The following is a 22044-nucleotide window of genomic DNA, read 5'->3' on the forward strand; positions in this document are numbered from 1 at the left end:
TGGTAACTGCAGGTTCATTTCTTGCAGACTGGTTCTTTATGCAATTAATGAGACTGCACAAATATTGCCTGAGTTTCTTTATGCATTCTCCACAATAGACAGCTAAAATCAAGAGCTGATCTTCCTTAACTCTCAATTTGCTCAAAAGGTTTTTTTGATAAAGGTAAATTTTGAGGCATCAGTTGTAGCAATCTAACCACAAAATTCAAACTACATGAGAAAAAAAGCATGTTATGCAAAATTCTTACCACATTTTAATAGATAAAAACTGATCTGAATATTCATCGGTTCCTATTTTATGTATGTGTGATTTTTCTCAAACTTTTTTCAGCAGCATAGAGGTTTATGCCACAAACATGAAGCTTTGGGTCTATAACTTCATCCTATTAAAATGCAAATCCATGAGTTTCTCTTCAGAAAAAATAAGACAATTTGCTGCTAAATCCCATTGAAAATTACTTTTACCAATTAAATTTCTATGCTTTAGATGGGAAGTGAAGCAAATTGTTGCCATTTCTGATAAATACAAACTCAGTAACCAAAAACATCCATGTTGCTATGAGGTACACTAAGGTAGTTTATTTAATTTTCCATAACCATGTAGTGTCTCCTGAATTGTTAACACTAAAAAAAAAAAAAAAAAATTGCTCTCACAGCAGTTTTTTTACAATATTCTGGTACAGTATCTTGAATTTTTATTTCTTACCTCTTACTACTGTTTGTATGACTTTGCATCTCTCTAGCCTCTTTAGTGGCAATTGTATTTTCATGCAATGACTGACAGTAAGCATTGCATCAACTACATTATAATGTATCTGTGAAATTTTGTATGATAAATGCAATGTGTCAATATGTACTAATTCTCCCTACTGGATCTGGCTGAGATGCAGCTAATTTTCTTCACAGTAGCTTGTATGGTGCTGTGTTTTAGACTGGTGACCCAAGCAGTGTTGCTAACATATGGATGATTTGGCTGTTGCTGAACACTGTTTACACAGCATCAATTCCTTCTGTTCCTTGCTCTTACCCTTCAGTGAATAGACAGGGTGTGCTCAAGAGCCTGGGAGGAGGCAGCTGAGACAGCTGATCCTGGGTAACCAAATGGATATCCCGTACCACATAACATCATGCTCAGTGATAGAACGGGAAGAAATTTTTCCAAAGTAGCTGTTGCTCAAGAACTGGCTGGGCACCTGCCTGCTGGTGGTGATTGCTTTTGCATCATTTTTCTTCCTTTGCTATATTGCCTTAATGGCAACCCATGAGTTTGCTCACTTTTTCCCTTCTCTCTACCATCCTGATGGGGGGTGGGAGCAACAGAGTGGAGGGATCTCATCTTCCAGCTGGGCTCTACCCACTATATTCCCTCAAGTGCACTGTCACCTCAGAAGGACATCTGTGGCTAATTTGTGTCATGCTTACTAAGAATCACACACAATGTTTTCTCTTATACTTCTGTTAGGTGTTGCGGCGTGGGGTTTTTGCTCTCCCCGGCTGCACCGCGGCTCTTGGGAGCCCGGCTGTGGCGTAGCTTCCACGTGCTGCCGGGGTTTGCTGCCGCGGGTTCCCGGACACGGCTCCGTGTCTCGGGCGCGTGGGCTGGCCAACCACTGTTACCGTGCGCTAGGGACCCGGCAAAGAGGAAGGAATTTGTCCATTTACTCCGTGCTTGGCAGGAACGGTTTATTGGTCACGTGGCGCGGTTCGATGGAAAGACGCGACCGCTCCCGGCACTCGCATGGGAGAAAATGGCGTCTGACTGCCGGCAGGATAGGGCTTTATAGAGGGGCGGGGCGAGAGGATCCACGGCCTGCCGCCCAATAGGGGCGGCTGCCGTGGCGATGATGTCAGCAACCGCGACCAACCAGAGAGCCCCGCAGGGGCGGGCGCCGAGCCGCGGGCTGAGCGGGATCGTGTGGCTAGCACGGGGTTTCCCGGGGCCGGACGGCAGGGTGGTTACAGGAGCAGCACAGGGGTAAGAGCCGGCAGCAGGCAACATGGGGGCAGAAACCGCGGGGGGGAACAACGCGGGGGAAACGCGGGATTACAGAACTTGACTTATTTTGACATAAATTAAAAACCCTAATCTAAACCCAAACTCCGGGATGCAACAGGTGTCATTGATAATTTGTAGGTCTGACTTTTCAGTGTGCTAAAGGTATTTCCAGAAGTGAGAGCCCTGCCTGACTAGCAGGTAAGAACCATTCCTTCTGTAAGGAACTAACAACCTCTTTATAAAGAAATACTAGGACAGCCAGCAGAAAGTCCTCTTTACATATTCTGTATGAAAATACTCATATGAAGTTATATAACTTTCCTAATCTTTGACTGAAATGAATGTTGAAATATGGGGTTTTCTTGTGGTATCCTTAACACAAGGATGCATAAATACCATCACAGTTGGTAGCTTCTTGATCTGACCTAAACTGCAGGAAGTTATGTGGGTATGATATTCCGCATGGTTTTCTTTAACCAAAGACAAAAGTCTTCAAAGTAAGTAATATCCCAAGTTTTGGGAGAATAATCTAGAAACTAGAACATTTAACCTCTTCATAATAAAAGCTTAGTATTAAGTCAGATAAAGTAGAAGAAAAATGGCTAGACAATCGTCACCCACCCACCATGATCTTGCAGGTAGGTTTAGTGTCTCACTTCCTTTGTGAAATTCAGTGAATTTGTATCTTCTTTGATCCTATTTTCTTCTTCATTATCTCTGAGACCAGATTCTGTGCTCTTTTCTCCTAAGAGTAGTTTCAGTTTCTCTGCGAAGATGCAGTCTGCTAGTTTCCTGTGATGCCTATTGTCTTCCATCTGGGTTGTGACCTAGAAACTTTTTATTGTTTTTAATCAAAACCCACTCTTTGGCTCATTATGGAAATGGATCGTATTTTATCTTTCTAACAGTGTAAATTTTATGCTTAAGGGACAATAATGATAATTTTAAATAGCAGCAAATGAAATATGCAGCCTATTACAAAATCACACTGATACACAAGTGTCTAGGAAAACCCTGACCCTAGAAGTTTTAGCACTGTTTTTCCAAAGGGTTTTGGTGACAGCTGCAGTATTTGTAACTTGGTACTGTTTCTCCTTTGTAGTCTGTCACTCTTCTTTTCTCCATGTGTTTGAAACTTGTGTAAGGTCCAGCTCAGCTAGGGTTTTTTACAAGTTTTATTTAATCTTTACGTTTTCTACTTCCAACATTTTTTATATTCTCTACTGTTTCCTTGTGTGTTGGTTTCTGTGTATTCATTATTCCCAGTACTCTCTTCCAGCAGGTGATTGCCAGACACTCATGCAATTTTAATTAAGGAAATTTCACACCTTCCAGCTTTGATGTTTTCAGTTCTTTACTGATCTCTTTAATTTTGTGGACTTTCCTTCCAAAAAAGAAAACCATCACTGAAGATGTAGTTTTGTTTGTCTAGACTCTGTTTAAATTATACTGATTCCTGTTTACTCCTTCCAGAGTTAATGTGGGTGATTAGTGTTTCTGTAGCGTCCTTGACATTTATCAATCTACAGTGTAAGGTTTGTGGGTTTGTTTTTTTTTTTTTTAGATTGAGTGTGTAGTTGATGAATAAAAAGACATAATTTTTTTTGTTGAGGAATAGAGACTACCAAATTCAAAAGCATTTGGTTTCCTCTTATGCATGCTAAGTTAGTCTCACAGTTCTGTGATTTTGCCCAGAATCTACTCTAATATTATCAGCAATCTCTCTCTGCATTCATTCTCAGTACAGGATCTCCCATTGTCATTGATCTTCCATGTAGAAGTTTCCATTATTTCAGTAACAATAAATTGACTTTGTGTTTCTTGACAGCTTTGACATTTTGCTGTGTTGTTTCATTTCTTTTCCCCATAGCACACAGTGTAGCAGAGGCAGATTTTATAGAAAACTGCAGTAAATGGGGACCATTCCTGATCCCTGCCAAATAAGCCCTTCAGTGCTGTTTGCTTAATGGCTTCACTCTAAACTAAGTATGTGAATGTACCTATTGGGCATGCAGGGAACATCTCAGCCTGAACAGTGGACAAACAACGCATTTGCCAAGCCAGCAGGAAATGTGCTCTGCTCTGAAGGTAGAAGCTGACTAAGCTGCTGTAATATAGAGTCATTATTAAGAGAAGAACATGGTGATCACATTGTTTGTAAATTTGTGATATTTGGCGTGCAACATAAAAAAAAAGAGCAGAAGAAAGGAACTGGCAGCTGTTCTACATTGGAAATGCAACTATTATTTTGTGCTTTTTCACCTAAATGAAATGAGATTCAGAAATGAAAGAACAGACTAGGAGGAAGAATCATTTTAATGAAATGGAATTGTGGGGAACATTAGCAAAAAATCTTTAATTTCCAATTTTATTAGTATTAATGGTATTTTTTTGAAAGCAAAAATGAGTAAGGGTAAGTCACTCTATTGGTGCCCATCCCTCTCTTCTGTGGTTTAAAAATCTCTGTTTACCTGGATTTTACTTACTTTACTGTGTTTGTGTTTGCAAATTTCTGAGAACCATATAGAGAAATACAGCAAGCTGTTTTCTCTGTGTATAATAGTAAATGAAAAAAGCAATATGTGATTTTGTCATGTCTCATTATACAGATTCTTATACCAGGTTACAGAATTCTGCTTTAGAGACAATTGTTTACAGCATGGGCTGACTAGTATGAGAAGAAAATAAGAGAGGACAAATTAAAACAAAGTACATATATAAAAGGTATTTAAAAAGTTAACGCAAGTTAATTATAAGATGAAATGCCAATGTAAACCTGAAATAATAGGAATATCCTGACTATTCACATAAGCTAATAATGTTTGGCATTTGTGAGCTCAAAGGTAAGCAAGATCTGGCAAATAATGCTACTGATTTTTTCTTACAATCAGTTTGTGAAAATGAAAATTGTTTGTCCATTCTACAATCCTACTGTCCATCTTGTATTTCCATACAGCAGAGTATGGACATACTCTGAGTATTCACACTTTTGAATCCTTCAGTGGGGTTGGAGGAGATGGATTTTGATTAGCCAGATGTTTAGCTAAAAGAGATTCCTGGTTTACAGCATAAATGAGTGCATGAAGGCAAGCCTCTGTGTCACTGTGTGTGTGAGCATGCACATGCGCATGTGTGTGTGTATTCGTATATGAAAGTTTATTCCTTATGGCTGCTGAAATTCTAATAGCCAAATCATCATGTGGAAAGTCTTCTACGAACATGAATGATGAAATATCTGAGCTCATCAGGCATCCTTGGATTTGTACAGTTTTACAGGAAAGAGTTTGTAGATTTCTTACCGTAAAGAACTGGGAGGTCCTGGTGGACAGCAAAATGGCCATGAGCCAGCAGTGTGCCCTTGCAGCAAAGGAGGCTAATGGCATCCTGAGCTGCATTAGGAGAAGCACTGCTGGCATGTTGAGGGAGGGGATCTCTATCCTCTTCTCCACCCTGGTGAGACCACATCTGGAGTGCTGTGTCCAGTTCTGGGCTCCTCAATACAAGAGAGACATGGAGAGACACCAGCACATGGCCACAAAGTTGGTTAGGGAGCTGGAACATCTCTCCTGTTAGGAAAACCTCAGGACTGTTCAGCCTGGAGAAAGCTCTGGAGGAAAACTCACAAATGCTCTACAAACATCTGAAGAAAGGCTGCAAAAAGAGCAAAACCATGTTCTTTTCTGCAGTGCCAAGTGACAGAACAAGAGGGAATGGGCACAAGATGAAAGACAGGAGGTGTCATTTGAATATCAGAACTTTTCCACTGTGAGGGTGTCTGAGCACTGGCACAAGTTTCTCTGATTGGTATAGGAGTTTCCATTCATGGAGATATTTAAAACCTGTCTGGACTTGATCCCGAGCAATTGGCTGTAGTTGACACTACTTCAGTAGGGAGCTTGGGGATAAAGTGGGGATAAAGTAGGGATAAGGTGACCTCCAGAGATCCCTCCAAACCTCAGCCATGGTGTTATCTGTTACTGTTCTTTTTCCTAGCATCCTGTGTTGGTTGCTACTGTGGAGATATAGAATACAGGTTCAGTGTCTGCTGAAGATGGTTCTTTACCCTCACCTAATATTTATCTAAGGGAATGATAGGAGAAGAAACATGAATTATTTCACATGGTCAGATGCACTTTGATGTGGCAGTAGAAGCCTCATTGGCTGCAGAATAGTGGAAGGGGGGGCTCTGAGTACTCTGAGTAACAGATCTTCATACTGTTATTAACGACACTTGTAATCTCTCTGAAGACTGAATAGAAAATTAAATTATTTTATCTTAGTTGGATGTATATTGCATGAACATGGGCATTTTTTAACCTCATTCAAAGGGCTTTTAATAGCATTGACTTTTTTTTGACTTTTGGAAAGGTTTGGTTTTTTGTTTTTTTTTTTCAATAAGAATATACTTGAAAAGGAATGCAAATGCACTGAATTTCTGGAAAGGGAAAGCAGCTGACCTTGTGGTGTTTGTCCTGCATAACAGCCTGAGGTATGTTGATAGTAAAAATGAAAGAGGTAAGATTTCATCTTGAGAAGAATAGAAAAGGTGAGCACTGAGGCTTAGAGCAATGTTAGGGAGGGAGAGAAGTCACTTCCAGAATCTGAGTGATGGAAGCAAGTAAAGGAGCAGTTTAGAATGGGCCATGCATGTTTTAATTATTTTAATATGTGTCTTCTTTTTTATAAGTGAAGAAGTTAGTTTAAACTTCCAGTTAGTTTAAACTATGTTTTAGAACATAGTTTGATTTCTCCTCTAGATCATATAGTGCATAATATATGTGAACCTGATGTTTTTCAACCAATTTCATGTGAACCTGATCTTTTTGTTTACTATGGTTTTCCTGGGGACTATCAATTCCAAATAAAATTTGTAAATGCTTTAGGCGAGGAGTCTAAGAGCATGAAACTCAGGGCAAGTATGAGAATTTTAGAATTAGGTGTATCTTTTGCCAAGTATATGAATAGTATAAAAGTCAAGGTGGGGAAAAATAAAATTCAGAGCTAAATCAAAAGGAAATGCTCCACAAAAATCAACACCAGCCTTTGGCAGTGAATAGGTAGTACAGTTCAAAGCTCCAGGTAAACACATATTGTCATGGGTCTCTCAGGACTGCATCTCTCAAAATGGAAATTGAAGCTAAACCAAAGAATTAAGTAACCAAATCCAACTGCTTGCTGAAAGTTTTTGCTTCCTCAGAAGATATAAAATACCAGATTATATGTCCACTTCTCAACTGTGCCAAGTTAAACTGCCATTAATCTAAATCTATGTTAATATTATGAATTATAGATACACTTTCATGTTCTACTACATTTGTCACAAGGGCAGTAACAGCTAACGGAACAACAGAGCAGACAAAAAAGAGTCGTCACCTGCCAGTTGTTTCATTAAAAATTAACAAAATTTTAAATTTTATGTTATTGGTAGAGTTTATTTGGTTTAGAACACAACAATTCATATTGGTTTACTATAGTAAGATAATTAAATGCGTTTTGGAAGTCTGTGGATTCATCACCTTCTTGGCACATCGTGGTTAACATTTTTATGTGATCTGTCTACTGCAGATACACCTCTGATCACATAAATACATGTGTCTAACACCTTGGTAACCTTGGAATGCCCATATGCTCCTAAAATCTTTGTTACGTGTCAGGCAGCTCTCCTCGTTACCACGTTCCTAACACTGTAAACCATTACTTCTCACCTGGTCCTGATATATGCCTCATTGGAGTCTCTGGAGTATTTTGGGGAAGTGAAGGCATTTATTGAAAGGTACAGTGTGCCAGCTGATATATTCCTTACCTAGGTGTGTGAGGAATACTGTGTTACCTTGAACACCTCTTGTCTTAAGAAATTGTGCTAGAAAAAGAAATGTATTTAAGGTGTACAAAACCAGGCAAACCAGTTGCATATGTTTCTAGAAGGTGTACTGGCATGATATAAGAAAAGCACAAATCATGAAAATTTATGAAGAAATTTTTCTCCACTCTCCCTCCTTCAACAGAGAATCTTCAGTTTTCTTAGGAGTCTGACAAAATTAGGCTCTGCTGAATATCATATACCATATTTATTCATTAAAGAAAAGCCTATTTTATGAGAACATTTTCATTTTTATGGGCATATTTTCATTTTGAAGACAACCTTGTCTAGTCAGACAAGGTGTTACCTCTTCTAGTCAGACAGATGTACAACTTCTTGTTAGAACTCTTCCCTTTTTCGTAACTCAACATCCATAATTCACTAAGAAGTGTTTCACATTGAATCTTACTTTAGAAATAGAATATCCTGACTTGAAAATGACCCATGAGAATCACTAAATCCATCAGCATATAAACACATATGCTTGATATAAACATCTCTTGGGTTAAGTATTTGTAGATTTGAGTGATTGGCTATTGATTGGACAAGAACCAGAACCAGAGAAGCTGACTGACTTGGACTGTAAACTAGTCCATGGTGATGGACTCAGAACACCTTTCCCTAAGTGCTGTAACACTGTAATGTGTTAGCATGGTGTTCAATATGTGTGACTTCAGTGTCACTCTGCAAAGGTGATGTGCGGGGAGATTAACTGATTTCCACAGTTTGATAGAGTCTGCACTATTCAAGAAAGGTAAGTCTGTTTTCCAAATTTCACTCTACATTTTCTAGTCCTCACAGGCCAATGTATTTTCCATCTTTCTCAGGGACAAGGTATTTTACCAGATTCAACAGAGATAATTGAAAAAAGATAAATTACAGTAGTTGAACTTATTAAGAATTGCAATAACAAATGCAGTAAGTGAATCATGCGTTATGGTTTTAAGCATAAACACTGAAATTATTTACAAAAGGGGCAGACATTATTAGCCACGAAGCTTAGGAATATCCTTCCTCATATCAGAATTTTCATATCCCTTCTGAAACGCAACATTGCACTTGTTACAGTGCAAGTCAAGACCAAGTTTAAAAGATAAGGATCCTGGCCAAGGATGAACTTTCATAAAAATGGTAAAGGTATTTCTCAGTACTTTTGAATCTTTCAGACTTACTGATTTTAATTAATCCTTTGTGGTTTAATGAACCATTCTGAACTAGAACTGTCAGGATCATGGAAAATTGACAGTGAAGCGCTTATGCTCAAGATTTAGACTGCTAGTCAATTTAGATGAAGAAATGATGCAAGAGGAATGTGAATGTCAGTTGTGTAGTGAGCTGGTTGCCCCTGAATCAGGGACCAGCAGATGACCAGTCTGGTTTCCACTGTGAAGAACAGCAGCACAGGAGATGGTTTGCCAATTCAGACCCAATGAGGGAGGATAGCCTCAGTTGCCTGCTCTACAGCACAGGAGACTGGAAGAATTATTGACTTGCTGGTTTCCCATAGCAGAACTGCCAGGGTTGCTACTTTTGTAACCCCTGATTTTAGTGGCTAGAACAAATAAGACATGAAGAGCAGAAATGTAAACCTCTACCACACTAAGCAGTTTGGGGATTTATTTTCTCCCCTTCTTCTGCCTATATTATTGTATTTTTCCTTTCTTGTTTCATGGAATTCTAGTGATAGGATTCAGTATCCATGGCAGATAGAATAATAGCAGATTCAGGGTAATAACAGTAAATTCTTTTAAAAATTTAGTAGAGGTAGTTGGATGAAAAAAAATTCTGGATTTCACTTACCACTTGAACTCCTTTTTAATTGTACTTTTTAGTATAACTTAATTAACATTATTTTGGGATGTTTGGCTCAGAATCAAAAATTAGTGTAAAATCATCTATTATATTAAAATATGAATTGAATGAAACTTCAGTGTTATGTATAGGTTTATATAGTATTTAATTGCATATTCAGCAAGAGTCAGGATGGAGAAGATTTCAATTCCTTTATGTTTCACCCAATTTATTGATACAATAGCATGTAGGCAATTTTACCAGTAGATATTTCCATTTTGTTTTCCCATTTCTACACTAGCACGAGGACAGAAGCTGAAGCAATATTCCTTCCCCATATTTTAAGTGTTTTATTACTTTTGTTTGAGAGCTAATACTACTTTTAATTTTCCTACACATTTTGAAATGTCATTAAACTCTTTGGCTTATACTCCGTTATCTAACAATAAAAATGCTTGTGGTTTAAAATTTGAACTGAGTATGGAAAGTGTTATTAAAAGTAAATATTAGGAAGTGAAGTAATGAACAGTATAGATACATCAAAGACACACACTCTCCTGCCATTGTCTACTTCAACAGGACTTCTCAAAAGGAGGTAGATTTTTCTCTCATTAGGAGCTATGCAAATTAACCAGACAAACCTTGTCCATTTTTCTTGAACCACCAGAGTAAAAATGAATAAGGTTTAAATTTTATTAATTGATTTTTCAGAAATTTAAATCAGCAAGAAACGTATTTCGGCAAGGTGATGTCTGAGTCACTGGTGTTGATTTTTAACAAAGTCTTGAATACTTTTAGGCTGGAAGAAAATACACATCCCATGTACAAGCATGCTGTCTTGAATGCAGGCAAGTTTCAGTGTTCAGTAAGTGAAATATAAAGGCAGAATAATGTCCTACTGGATTAAGCCCATTCTGATTGTCTTGCTGCTAATTTGATAGTCTGTATTTTGTGCTGTATGTAATTCAGTATCTAAGAGAGGAAAATATGTTTTTAAATGACATCTTTAAAGAAGAAATTCCAAATTCTTCTTTAGAGAGAAACATTACCACCACAACCCATGGAACTTAGATGTGGGGTTTTTTGTTTGGTTTAGTTTTGTTTGGTTTTTTAATTTTTTTTTTTAATTTTCATATTTTGCTTTAGTGGGCTTGATATTGAAGTTCAGTTGCAGTAGGCTCCAAGCAAGTTACAACTGAGATGGTTAGCCAATTTTTTATGGCAAATTTAAAGAGAATACAAAGGTGAGATTATGGCTTGCTTAATTTCAGAGTTCATTATGACTGTTTCATATGATTCTAATCACTAGCAGAAAACAAAACTGGAGTAAAGAAGCTGTTATCTAAGTTGAGGTGCTTTTTGTGTTATTAATTTCCAAATGGTTCACCGTGATTTTACTAAATACAAGTTAAAATTTTATTTGAGTATTCCAAACTGTGCACCTGAGTTATTTTATTTAAGTTTGAAATATTGCATTTAAAAAGTTTTGTAGTCTATTGAAGAGAGTTCTACTAATCAGACTCCAAAATCAGATATATTTCCGGAATCACAAAGATGTGAAAGACTACTAAATAGTGCATTCTGGTACACTGTAATGTCTATAGTGAGAATATTTAAGATACATAACATTTATCTTGACTAGAGACAAATGAGGAAAGATTGTGCTATGCTTTGTTTTCTTTCCAGTTAATCCGACTTTTCAAATAAATGCTCAGATCATAAGCCAAAAAATCATTATATTATTTATGAATCTGTAGTGAATTGACAGCATGTAGGTTCATTTCATTAGGAACTCCTTCTAGGTTAATTCTATCTAGCAGCAGCTTAATTTGGGCTAGTCAGTAAGGGATGTTAATAAATCATGTGGCATATATGTGTGAACTTTTCCTACAAGGTAAGTATCAGTACTCATTTTTGTCAAGTATAAAGGGCATTTAAAGAGCATGGTTACTATATGTCAAACATATCTGAATAGATTTTGAATAGCGAATTTTATTAAACTAAATTTCTGGTGTTGCTCTGGCCCTGACATTTTCAGGCAATTTAAGTGTTACAGTTAGTCAGCATATTAATGTATTTTTGTGAATGGAAGGGAACTCAACTACATGTGAAGTCTACATTTTAATATTGTGCTAAACACAAAAGGTATCTCTTCTCAAAAGTAGAAGAATAAAAGCCACTTATTTTTGATTATATATATCAATAGTTCTTATTCCTATATATCTGTAAGAAGTTGATTTTTTTGTAGAGAGAGCATAGCAGAACAAATGCAAGTAATTGTTTGACCAAAATGTTTATAATGTAGTTATAGTTAAAAAACAAAGAAGTAATAATTTTAAGATTGATTTACAGGAATGCATTACCTTCAAAATATGCACCTATATCAATGTAAGAGAAATTATTAGGTGGCCAGCCAGTAGTGAGGGGAAGGAAACCAGGTTGTTAAAATATTCACAGAATAGAGAGTTTGGGGAAATATGCAGCTAAATGTTAATTTCTAAACTAATTTGCTCTTCAATGAGCAAAATGGTTGACATAGTGAATTTTCCCTATACCAGAGTCTTGGATGAACTTAACTTGGCACAATAGCTATCATAAAATTGTATTGTATCTGCCCTTTGGATTTATTGATTTCTTTTGTTTTCTTTTATGTTTGTCCATTTTTACGATCCCGAGAAAGAGGACTTTTGTTGAAACACATGCATGGTATGACTGAGACAATCATATGAGGCTCAGGGAGAAAAAAAGGAGCACAGTTTTAACAAGTTGATTTATGCAGCCAATATTAAAACACTGTTCATTTTGGGGGGAAATGTTACAGGTCCCATGTAGTTTCCAGCTCAGAATCCTGTAACCATTTCTGTCTGTGTTCATATTGAATTTATAACAGATCCTTCATCCTCTTAAATTGAAAATTATTTTATTTACTATTTATAAAAGGCTGGGGAAAAAAATAACAAGCATCTGTTATAAAAATTAGAATGTGAAGCTTAGTAGGGCAAGGCATCTTCGAAGATTACCTGGTATATTTTATTATAATGATGGCAGCAAAAGAGGCTGCTGAGCGTATGTCCATCTTGGCAGTCCATCACTCTTATTTCCATGCCAGAGTGTCTGGCAAAGGAGGAAGAGAAAGAGTTTTCCATTGTCTGTAATCCATATGAATAACCTCTGCCAGTCCTTGTGGAATATCAAATAGTATTGTTTTCTTAATGCATAAAGTTAACTTGGAGGAGAGTGTTCACATCCAGTTCTTGAATGAGGTTTTTGTTTCTTTTTAAGTTCCAGGAGGATTCATTGTAATCATCTGTGTTTATTCCACAGAGAAACCATCTTCCCTTTGCCACATTTGAACTGTATTGACTTTAAATTCCACCTTATAGATGGTTACATAACTTTCCACCTTTTTGCAGTGTAATAATATATCTTTTTTAAAGTCTTAACTTCCTGTAAGCCTTTGCTGCTAAGGAAATAAACAATAAATTATTAGTGAACTCTTTGAGCTCTCCCATGGGTTGGAAGGCCAGTTCATTCTGTTTACAGTGTATGGCATGGCATGCTGTGTTATGTTCCAGAGTGGTTGAGCAGTGCAGAGAAAAACAATTCTCCTTGCTTGAACTGTATTGTACTTGTGCAGCCTATCTGTCAGCAGGGAAGGAGATAGCTCTTCTTTCCCTTTAATATGATTGATTTTTAACCCCATTTACACTTGTGCCATCCAAAACATGCTATGCCACAGTTCCACAATTTCATTTTGAATTGTATGAAAAGCAAACTCGTTACCTTGCTTTCATCTTCACACTAATTTATGTTGTTTCATGTCCTTGTGATTCTGCATTTTAAGAAATTGAAAACTCTTTATTCATGTGCACACTGCTTTGTTCTGTCTCTCATTGACAGTGAGTTTTCCTGCCTGAAGATTCCTGGTCTGTACAGTTACTCTGTTCAGAAACTCTTATATATATAATCATCCTTACATACCTTATAATTTTGCATATTTTGACACTTTTGCACAGTGAAATCCTGTTCTCAGGATTTTGGTTTTGCTATCCTGACTAGTACAGAAAACATTGAGCCACTCAAATACATTGAAGACCACAGACCCTAATACAGACTTGCAGAGAGAATTTCTAGGGACTCCATAGCGACAAACCTCACCATTTACAATTTTTCTGCTTTTGTTTTAACCATTCTTCTAATTTATTGAAGGCCTTCCTTGTTATCCCAGGGGGACTGAGTTACTTCAGAGTCTTTTAACACAGAAACTTGTTAAAATCCTTTGGAAATCAAAGACTATGTGCCAAGGCATCCTTTTTCACATAGTCGGTGTTCCTCCTGTGAGTTACGATTTCTCTTTTCAGAAACCCTCTCAACTATTCCCCTGTACATTACATTCATTTACATATATGTTAATACTGTTCTTCAGTGTAATTCATAATCACTGTCTTGAATGAAATTGGGACTTACTGATCTCTAGTTTGAGGTATGTCCTTGCATGCCCTAGTCATGTCCCCATTTTCAAAATCATAAAAGCAAAAACTCAAGCCCCCCTCCCCTGCCCCCAAAAATCCATGTCTACCATTCCCATGGTTTGGATGCCTTTTTAAGTGACGACCACAGTAATTTCCCATAAGAATCCAAGGCAAACACTGCTTGATCTTTTTTCTTTTTTGCTACAGTTAACTTTTTGGGTTTTTAAGAAAACATTTTCTAGTAATAATTCAGTTTGAGACAGATCTCTGATGTACTGCAACTAAAAAGGTGTTCCATCACAGGAACCTTCCAGATCTACTCTTCATTAAATTTTGATTTGGTGAGTCATTTACATTTCCTCCTAGAGCCTTGTCTCTTTGAACATTCTCTTTACACTTAGCTGGTCTATTAGCCCTAAAGCCTTTCTGGCAGGCTTAATGCTCCTGTTGGGCTTTAAAAAGCATTTAATGCTTTCCATTATGCTTTCAGCAAATTGTTCCTCAAGATATTTTTATTTTTCTTTCTGCAGCTATCTAAACCTGACTTCATAGTTAAAAATGGGTCCTTGGCAGTGCATAACAACTTACTGTTCTCTGTGTTTTCAGTGCCCCTGCAGTGATTCCCATTTTTAGTAGGTCCTTAGGCATCTTTGAAACATGATTAAGAGTACTAGAAATCTTTTAAACAGGGAAGTAATACACTTACAAAATTCAAATCTTCCCTGTTTACCATTCCCCATGACCTGTATTCATCCATAGAAAAATAAATACCTTGATCACAATCTCAACAAGCAAAAGAACTGTGTGAATTTTTTCCTTTGTAGGTTTCTGGACCTGTCTACAATTTCACTGGCTGTATAAAAGTCGTAGAAATCAATAACGTCGGACATTTCAGCTTCTCTAATGCTGTGGGAAGAAGTAATGTTGACAATTGCAGGTAAACTGCCCTCTACACCTTTCCAAATCCTAAGGAATTGTTTGTGCTGATTTTCCCTTCTTCCTTACACAGGGTGACCGTTTTAGATAATTTCAATAATGGTGACAGAAAAAAAAAAAAAAAGACAAAAATCTTTAGAGAGACAGACAGATATCTTTCTTTCTTTTATGCCTTTAAAGAATTTTCTTAATGGAAGATCTTATTTTTTTCAGAGTAGTTCAATTAAGCTTGATAGCTTATTTGGAGAGAATTTTCACACCCTGGATGCTGAAACAGTGTACTAATAAAGATGATCTACAGGAAAATACAGGACTGGGAAGTGGGGAGACGTGCTGGTTGTGTTTTACTCTTGACTTTGGGATTTCCATTAATCTTGTTACAAATATGGATGAGCTGGTGCCACATTTACTCTACAAGAGATTGTGAAAAATGCTGGAAAGTATTGTTCCTGAATACATTTAAAAATTCCAATTGATTTCAGTTTTACATGTTTACATTGCTGTTGGTCATTCATTGATTGAAATAAAAGCCATACAGGGGCAGTGGTACATTAGGATTCTATTCTAGAATATGATAGGTTTGAACATGGAAAAGTGGAAAGCAAAGGAAAACAGAGGTGAACTGCATTTGTAGATAATGAAGTCTTTTGGGAGAGAATATCATTTCAGTCATAGGAGGTACATGTCCTGGATTCCTGAAGGACATTATGTATGGCTTTTAGCATATGACTTTTTTCCCTAGAATGTATAGAATAGGTCCATTAATGTTCATGTGCTTGCTTAAACACTATTCTCGAAAGCTGATGGTAACCCCCTAGATCCTTAGTTAAAGATCCGTGAGATCTGAACTCTGCACTCACCTCCACCACTAACCCCTTAATGAGCACACATACCACTCAAAGTTACAAAAGGAGTGTAAATCTACTGTCTCTAAGCTTTTGCCAGTAAAACTTACTCTGAACACAAAATTCAATTTGTTATCCCTGCAGAAACCTGCCACCATTTTTCTTTAGCACAGCAGCTCAGTGTCATCTCCTTGTCCAAGCTTGATGAAGAAATAAATCTTTGCACCCTTCAAGTTCCCCAAAGCATTTTGTTTGGAATATGTTCTCTAAGTGCATTTAACAAATGGTTGTGGGTCTAAATCCTGCACAAAAAAAGAAAATCCTGGCATCTATTGTGATAAACCCCAAATAACAAAGAAACAATGTCTCCTCTCTTGTCTTTCTGTACAGTGTTTCATCAGAAATTTTCCTAGTAAGAACTATGGTGTCCTCCAAATGAGAGCATGTACTTTCGTGTATGAAACTATGCCTCTGTGCAAAAGAGAAATTCATAAGGTTCAAAACAAGTGAGGAAGCTATTTCATGTCTTTCATTCAGATATTAACTTTGAAGAATCATGGTGAAAAAAACATAAACAATCTCTGCTGTCTCCTCTGGTTACTAGATTAGGAAATTTTTCCCTATTTTGCATATGCATTAGAGCTTTGATGTCCTAAATCATAGGCAAGAGGCAGTTCTGGTTTTTAAACTACTAGGTAAAAACAGGATAATTTAAAAATCAGGACTTTACGTGATTACCATCTTTTCTACTTTCTTTCATTCTCCTTAATAATACTTCCATTGATACAAGTGCTTACATCCTTGAGCTTTTTGACACTATTGTTTTTTACAGTTTTGCCTATTGAACATTTTATATAACCATTCCATTAAGTACCAATAGCCTTCAAGCAAAAAAAAGCAATGAGAACATCTTTGTCCAGTCTGTGTATATAACATAGAGAGGGATATAGACCTGAAAGAGGTGGCTTGTAAAAAAATAGCCTTGTTCCTTTTAAATTTTTATTATTATAGAATGCTGTGTTATCTGTTATATTATAATCTATAGAACTGTGTACCAAGATTTATTGAATTTTGTATTGATTCTGATACTCTCCTTCATAGTTAATTAGCATACAAATATGGCTTATATTGTATATTACAGACGTTAAAGATTGCTTTATTTGAATCAGAACTCAGTGATTACAGTCTAGGACTGTTTCTTGTAAATACTTATTGTGCATATGTTACTGGTTAGATGAGTAAAATGACATGACTCTTTGTATAGATGAACTGTGGATATAATCTTGTACATAAAAGGATGTTGAAAGAATGCTGGGCCTTCTCAATTCTCTATGCTAAGCAACCTCCCAGTTTCTTCAGAATGCTGCAGATGAACCTAACTGTGTTCAGCTCCATAAAGTCCACACAGACCTGGCCCCATCTTAGTCCAAATCACAGTTATTCCTGTCTGGGAAAAGCTGAATTTCAACAATGGAAATTGTTGTACTTAGTCTGTTGAAATTCAGAATAATTTCAAAAGATAATTGAAATTATTCTGAATTTTCCTTGGTGAGGAGGGAAATCCATAGAAATTGACTGTTTGGAAGCTAGGCAGACATTCTCCTTACTCATTTTTACCCTGTGACACACAAGTTTCATAGCTGCTCACACCTGGCAGCTAACATCATCGTTTGCTTTCCACTTTAGGTATAACCCACATTCATCTTGACATCAGCCCTTAAATGTAGTCTGCTTCCCTAAAAGCACCTACGAAGCTCCGCTGTCTTTCCCCGTTTGTAAAACAGGCTTCTGGGGAAGATGGATTTGTGTTGAGAAGGAAGGAGAAAGTAATTGAAGAAAGTTGTTTAAATAGGGCAAACATGGATTTTATACTTTGCAAATTCAAGCAGCAATTGACTACTAAAAAGTATGGTGTAATTTGTATTTTATATTCAGAATTTGCAGATGCAGCATTGCTGCAGTTAGAGCTGCCTAATAGTAGCAGAGAACTCTACAGTGTGGCAGACAAAGCTATCCAATTTCTTCTGCAAGAACACCTCTGTACTTGTCGCTCAGTGGCACTGTTTCTGTTCTTTCTGTGGTAGTTTTTCTTTAATTGACCTTCTATTTATCATCACCTATTTGTCGATTTATAATACTTTTGAATGCCCTGCTTTTACATATTTAGCGTGCTCTAGTGGCATTCAATTATCCTGCTGGGTTTTGTCCTTGTTGGTCCCCCAGATGCATGCATTACTTGATTATTGTGGACATGCTGACACTTCTTAAAATGTATGGGTTTGTGAGTAAATTTTAAGCTTATGATTTTTTCATAGGATTGAAATTTACTCAAATGTGTTCTGCCATCTTTCTAACTAGATCTATTTGTATTTTAAAATATCAAAAGGATGATCTTATATGTGCAAGGAATATAGAGAGCTTTCAAAAACATATTTTAGAGATAGTTCATTTACCTTCTCAAAACTATTGAAATCACCACATCAGGACAAGACAGTACCTTTCATAGGATATTATGTACTGCATGTTCCTTATCTCAGAGATTTACATTGCTGTTTAAAAAAATGTTCCGAATTAAGAAATGCAAAAAATTGCACCATAACATTAGTTTCATTGGCATACATATCTGACTATCTACAGTCTAAAATGCTGTATTTCTGGCAAGAATGTTATTTGTTCTTTTAAAATTCATATCTTTTAATGCGAATGTCATACAGCACAAGGGAGAGAGAATTATTTTAACTTGGTAGAACTAAATTGGAAATGGGGGCATCATGGAAATTACCTTTCATGTCATTTTGGAAACAGGTGTTAATTTTTGCTTAAATTCAAGAAGATTATTGATACAGGCAATTGGATATGATTAAAGGCCAAATACTTGCAATAATCCTCGTCATTCTGAAAAATGCAAGATTTCTGTGCATGCTCAGAAGCACTGAGATTTCAGACACGTGGCTTTAACTCGGTTAATCTGACCCAGATCCTTCTGCTATTCACATGCATCATTGTTTAAGCATTGTGTTTATGAGTACACTATTACATGATACCACAAGGACAGAGAGCAGGTAGGAGGGATGTACTGCACTGAGGGCTCATCAGAACTTCCTGCCATTCCATGTAACCAAGGTGAAATAGGAAATGGCAAAATAATGGTATAGGCTGGAGGAGTTTGACTCTTGAGAGCAGACGGGCAGCCATAAAGTACTCTGAGCTATGCAGCTTTGGTTTTCAAGAGAGGCTATATTGGAATTGATCAATTAGTAAAGGTAATCCTCCAACAGGTAGTTTTCTAGAATTATGCTAGACTATACAGTTATGTAAATCTTGTCAAAGTTTATGTTATTATTCTCTTTAAATTATACCTGTGTCAGAGTTATGAATATATAGGCAATTTTGAAAGAGATTATATAATGACCAATTGTGGTAATCGTAAGACAACTGAAAATAACGGATCTCTGATAACAATTTTTAAGAAATCAAATCTCTACTTTTTTTCTTCTGAAGGAAGGAAGATACTTGTGATGTGTTATTGCAATATAAAGCTTTTTCAAGTGTTTCAGAAAATTTTACTGGAATAGATTTGCAGGATAAATGACTATCACTTCCAGACAGAGTTCAGATGACAGATATAAATGAAGCTTTGATTCCTAGTATTAAAAGCTGGTGTTTACTGCAGTTCATTTCTGTTTTAGTGTCTGGGAGCTATGACTGCTATATATTGCTGTAAGTGTTTACTGTAATAGTTTACTGCATGTACTAAATTCAAAGGTTCCAAACACACACGCACACACAGAAAATATACACCTATACATATACATATATACCTGTACCTATCCAAGCCCTGTTTTTTCATTAAAAAAAAAATAATCTTACCTATGAAACAGAAAAATACTGCTTACTGTTTTCCTAAGAGAAGTCTTACTGATGGATGCAAATGTACAGTAGTGAATTGGACTCTCAGAGAGGTGCTAATAAGCTAAGTTCTTCATTATTGCCCATTGGACAGAATTGTGGTAGATTTTTAAAAAATATTCTCATTTCTTTTTAATTTAACTTAATATGTGTTTCCAGGCTGAAGCTGAGCTTTATTTCAGCAAAAACTCTGATTGCTATTTGCATTTTGGAAAGAGGCTCTTGAAAGTGCATTACCCAAGGTCCATTCCATCAAGAGGACTGATGGGTTTCCTAATATACCGCAATTTTCTCAGGAGCTATGCAATACAGTTTGAAGAGCTCTACAGGTTTTCAGTAAGCCCTCAGTTCCACTTTCCCCTCACTCATGCACTCATGCACTTTGCAGCAAGCTCCAAATTTCTTCCTCATGTGTGAATACTCCCTTTTCCATTCTGTAGTTTTCTGTGATATTTTTACAGAAATCTCCACAGACCACAACACCTTTGTGAAGTCAGTCTCCTGTGCAATTTCTCAGCATTTTTTCCACTGTGGAACTTCCTGTTTTCCAGTAGATCATAAAACATCACAACTCAGAGCATCTGACACCAGGCATCTGAAGGTATTTGACTTCTGTCTTTGGAATGAACTGCATACTTTAAAAAGGGGAAACTTCATCTGCTGAAAGTTATTTTTCAGTCAGTTGTGAAAGTCATGCTGGTACCATTCCACTTTCCAAGGAAAGTGGTTATGCTGGTGCATGCGGTATGTTAGAGCTCATCCTAGGAGTCCGGAGAAGACTCAGGTCAGCTTGTAGGATTTCTTCATATTAATCCACCTGAACTGAAAAATTTAACATCAATCAAACATACAAGCTGGTTCAAAATCAAAAGAGAAATCATAGAGTTTCAAGCTCAAGCTTTTCTGTCCACTTACATCTCAGATTATTAATAAATGCAAGATCCTATAAAAAGCATTGAGCTTCTGTTATACATGAGAGACTACCAGTTAAATTCTTACAGCCCAACATCTCGATTCTTACATTACCTACATTTGTATCTTCTCCTCAACAGTTTAAAGTCATGTGCTTAATTCTGAAACACAAAAAAAAAAAAAAGACAAAGAAGAATATGCAGTGCCCATCAACATTATAGAAGAAAATTATTAAATTAAGAATATTGACACTACTTAGTTTTATTTATTCAACAGGTTTTATGAGTTTTCTCTGGTTAAAATGGAGATTGGATTAAATGTTTCTGAAATACAGAACTGAAAATAAAGCTTCAAAAATATCATTCATTTGTATTCACCACATGCATGATGCTTGATATATTAATAACATTTCTGTACAATTCTAACATAGAGAATGATAACAAGAAATTGATCTTCATTATGCATTTATTTTGTTACTTTTCCCCTCTCTCATCTATTGCTTTTGCTGACTGATAACTTTTCTGTGTGTCTGCCTCTTACTCTTTTTCCAGGGCCTAGGTTGCTTCCATATGCTTTCATCCCTTTGCTTGATTTGCCCTTCTTGATTTTCCTAATCTTTTGCATTTGTTTGCAATATTTTCTTTTCCTTTGTGATTTTCACTGTCCTGTAAAATTTCCTTTCTGTTCTCTGTGCATACATGAATTCTATTCTTCTGTTTTCTTTTCTTCTTCTTCTGGCATTCCTGTTTAGATAATGACTTTTCAGTGGTAGACTTCCGTGTTTAAAAAAAAAGAAAGAAAATAAAGAAGAAAGAAAATAAAAAATAATATGTAATCTTTCCTACTGTTGTAAATGCTCAAAATCACTGTAAAATGTTATACAAGCCCTCATCTCAATCTTTTGAAGTATTCTGCGAAAATTGTTTCTGATGGATATTAGATAAATCCATGTGTCAAATATATGCAGGTGAGATAATGTGTGTTTGTAAACATTGCATTTCTCTGCTTCTTTCTGGAAAAGATTGTCATCAGCATACCACAAAACTACTCTTAATATTCTTTAGGAAAACTTGCTATTTCTAGATTAATAATAGTACTTGGTGATGTTCATCTTGACCTTAATTGTCCCTCTGTAACTTTATGCATATGCATTATACCAAGAGAAAATAGTTTCTTAATTCTGTCAACAGAATTCAGTGGCCATTACTGTCCACACTGTGAACAGTAACACACTGTGTGTGTCTGTAATGAACAATTGTAATGAGATTGTGATTTCTGCTGAAATTGCCAGGTACTTGCATGGAAACTAAGACGACAAGTATT

At 36.4% G+C, this 22044-nt stretch overlaps 1 protein-coding gene across 1 annotated transcript in view; it reads left to right on the top strand.

Annotated features, from left to right (window-relative positions):
- EYS (eyes shut homolog) overlaps nucleotides 1-22044 on the top strand; it is a 725122-nt gene that overhangs the window by 492733 nt on the left and 210345 nt on the right. Inside the window, 1 exon segment of the mRNA XM_053974015.1 lies at nucleotides 14944-15056. Coding sequence (XP_053829990.1) covers nucleotides 14944-15056 — 113 coding nt within the window.

This window comes from Vidua macroura, chromosome 3 (genome assembly GCF_024509145.1).
Source record: "Vidua macroura isolate BioBank_ID:100142 chromosome 3, ASM2450914v1, whole genome shotgun sequence".
Classification (NCBI taxonomy): domain Eukaryota; kingdom Metazoa; phylum Chordata; class Aves; order Passeriformes; family Viduidae; genus Vidua; species Vidua macroura.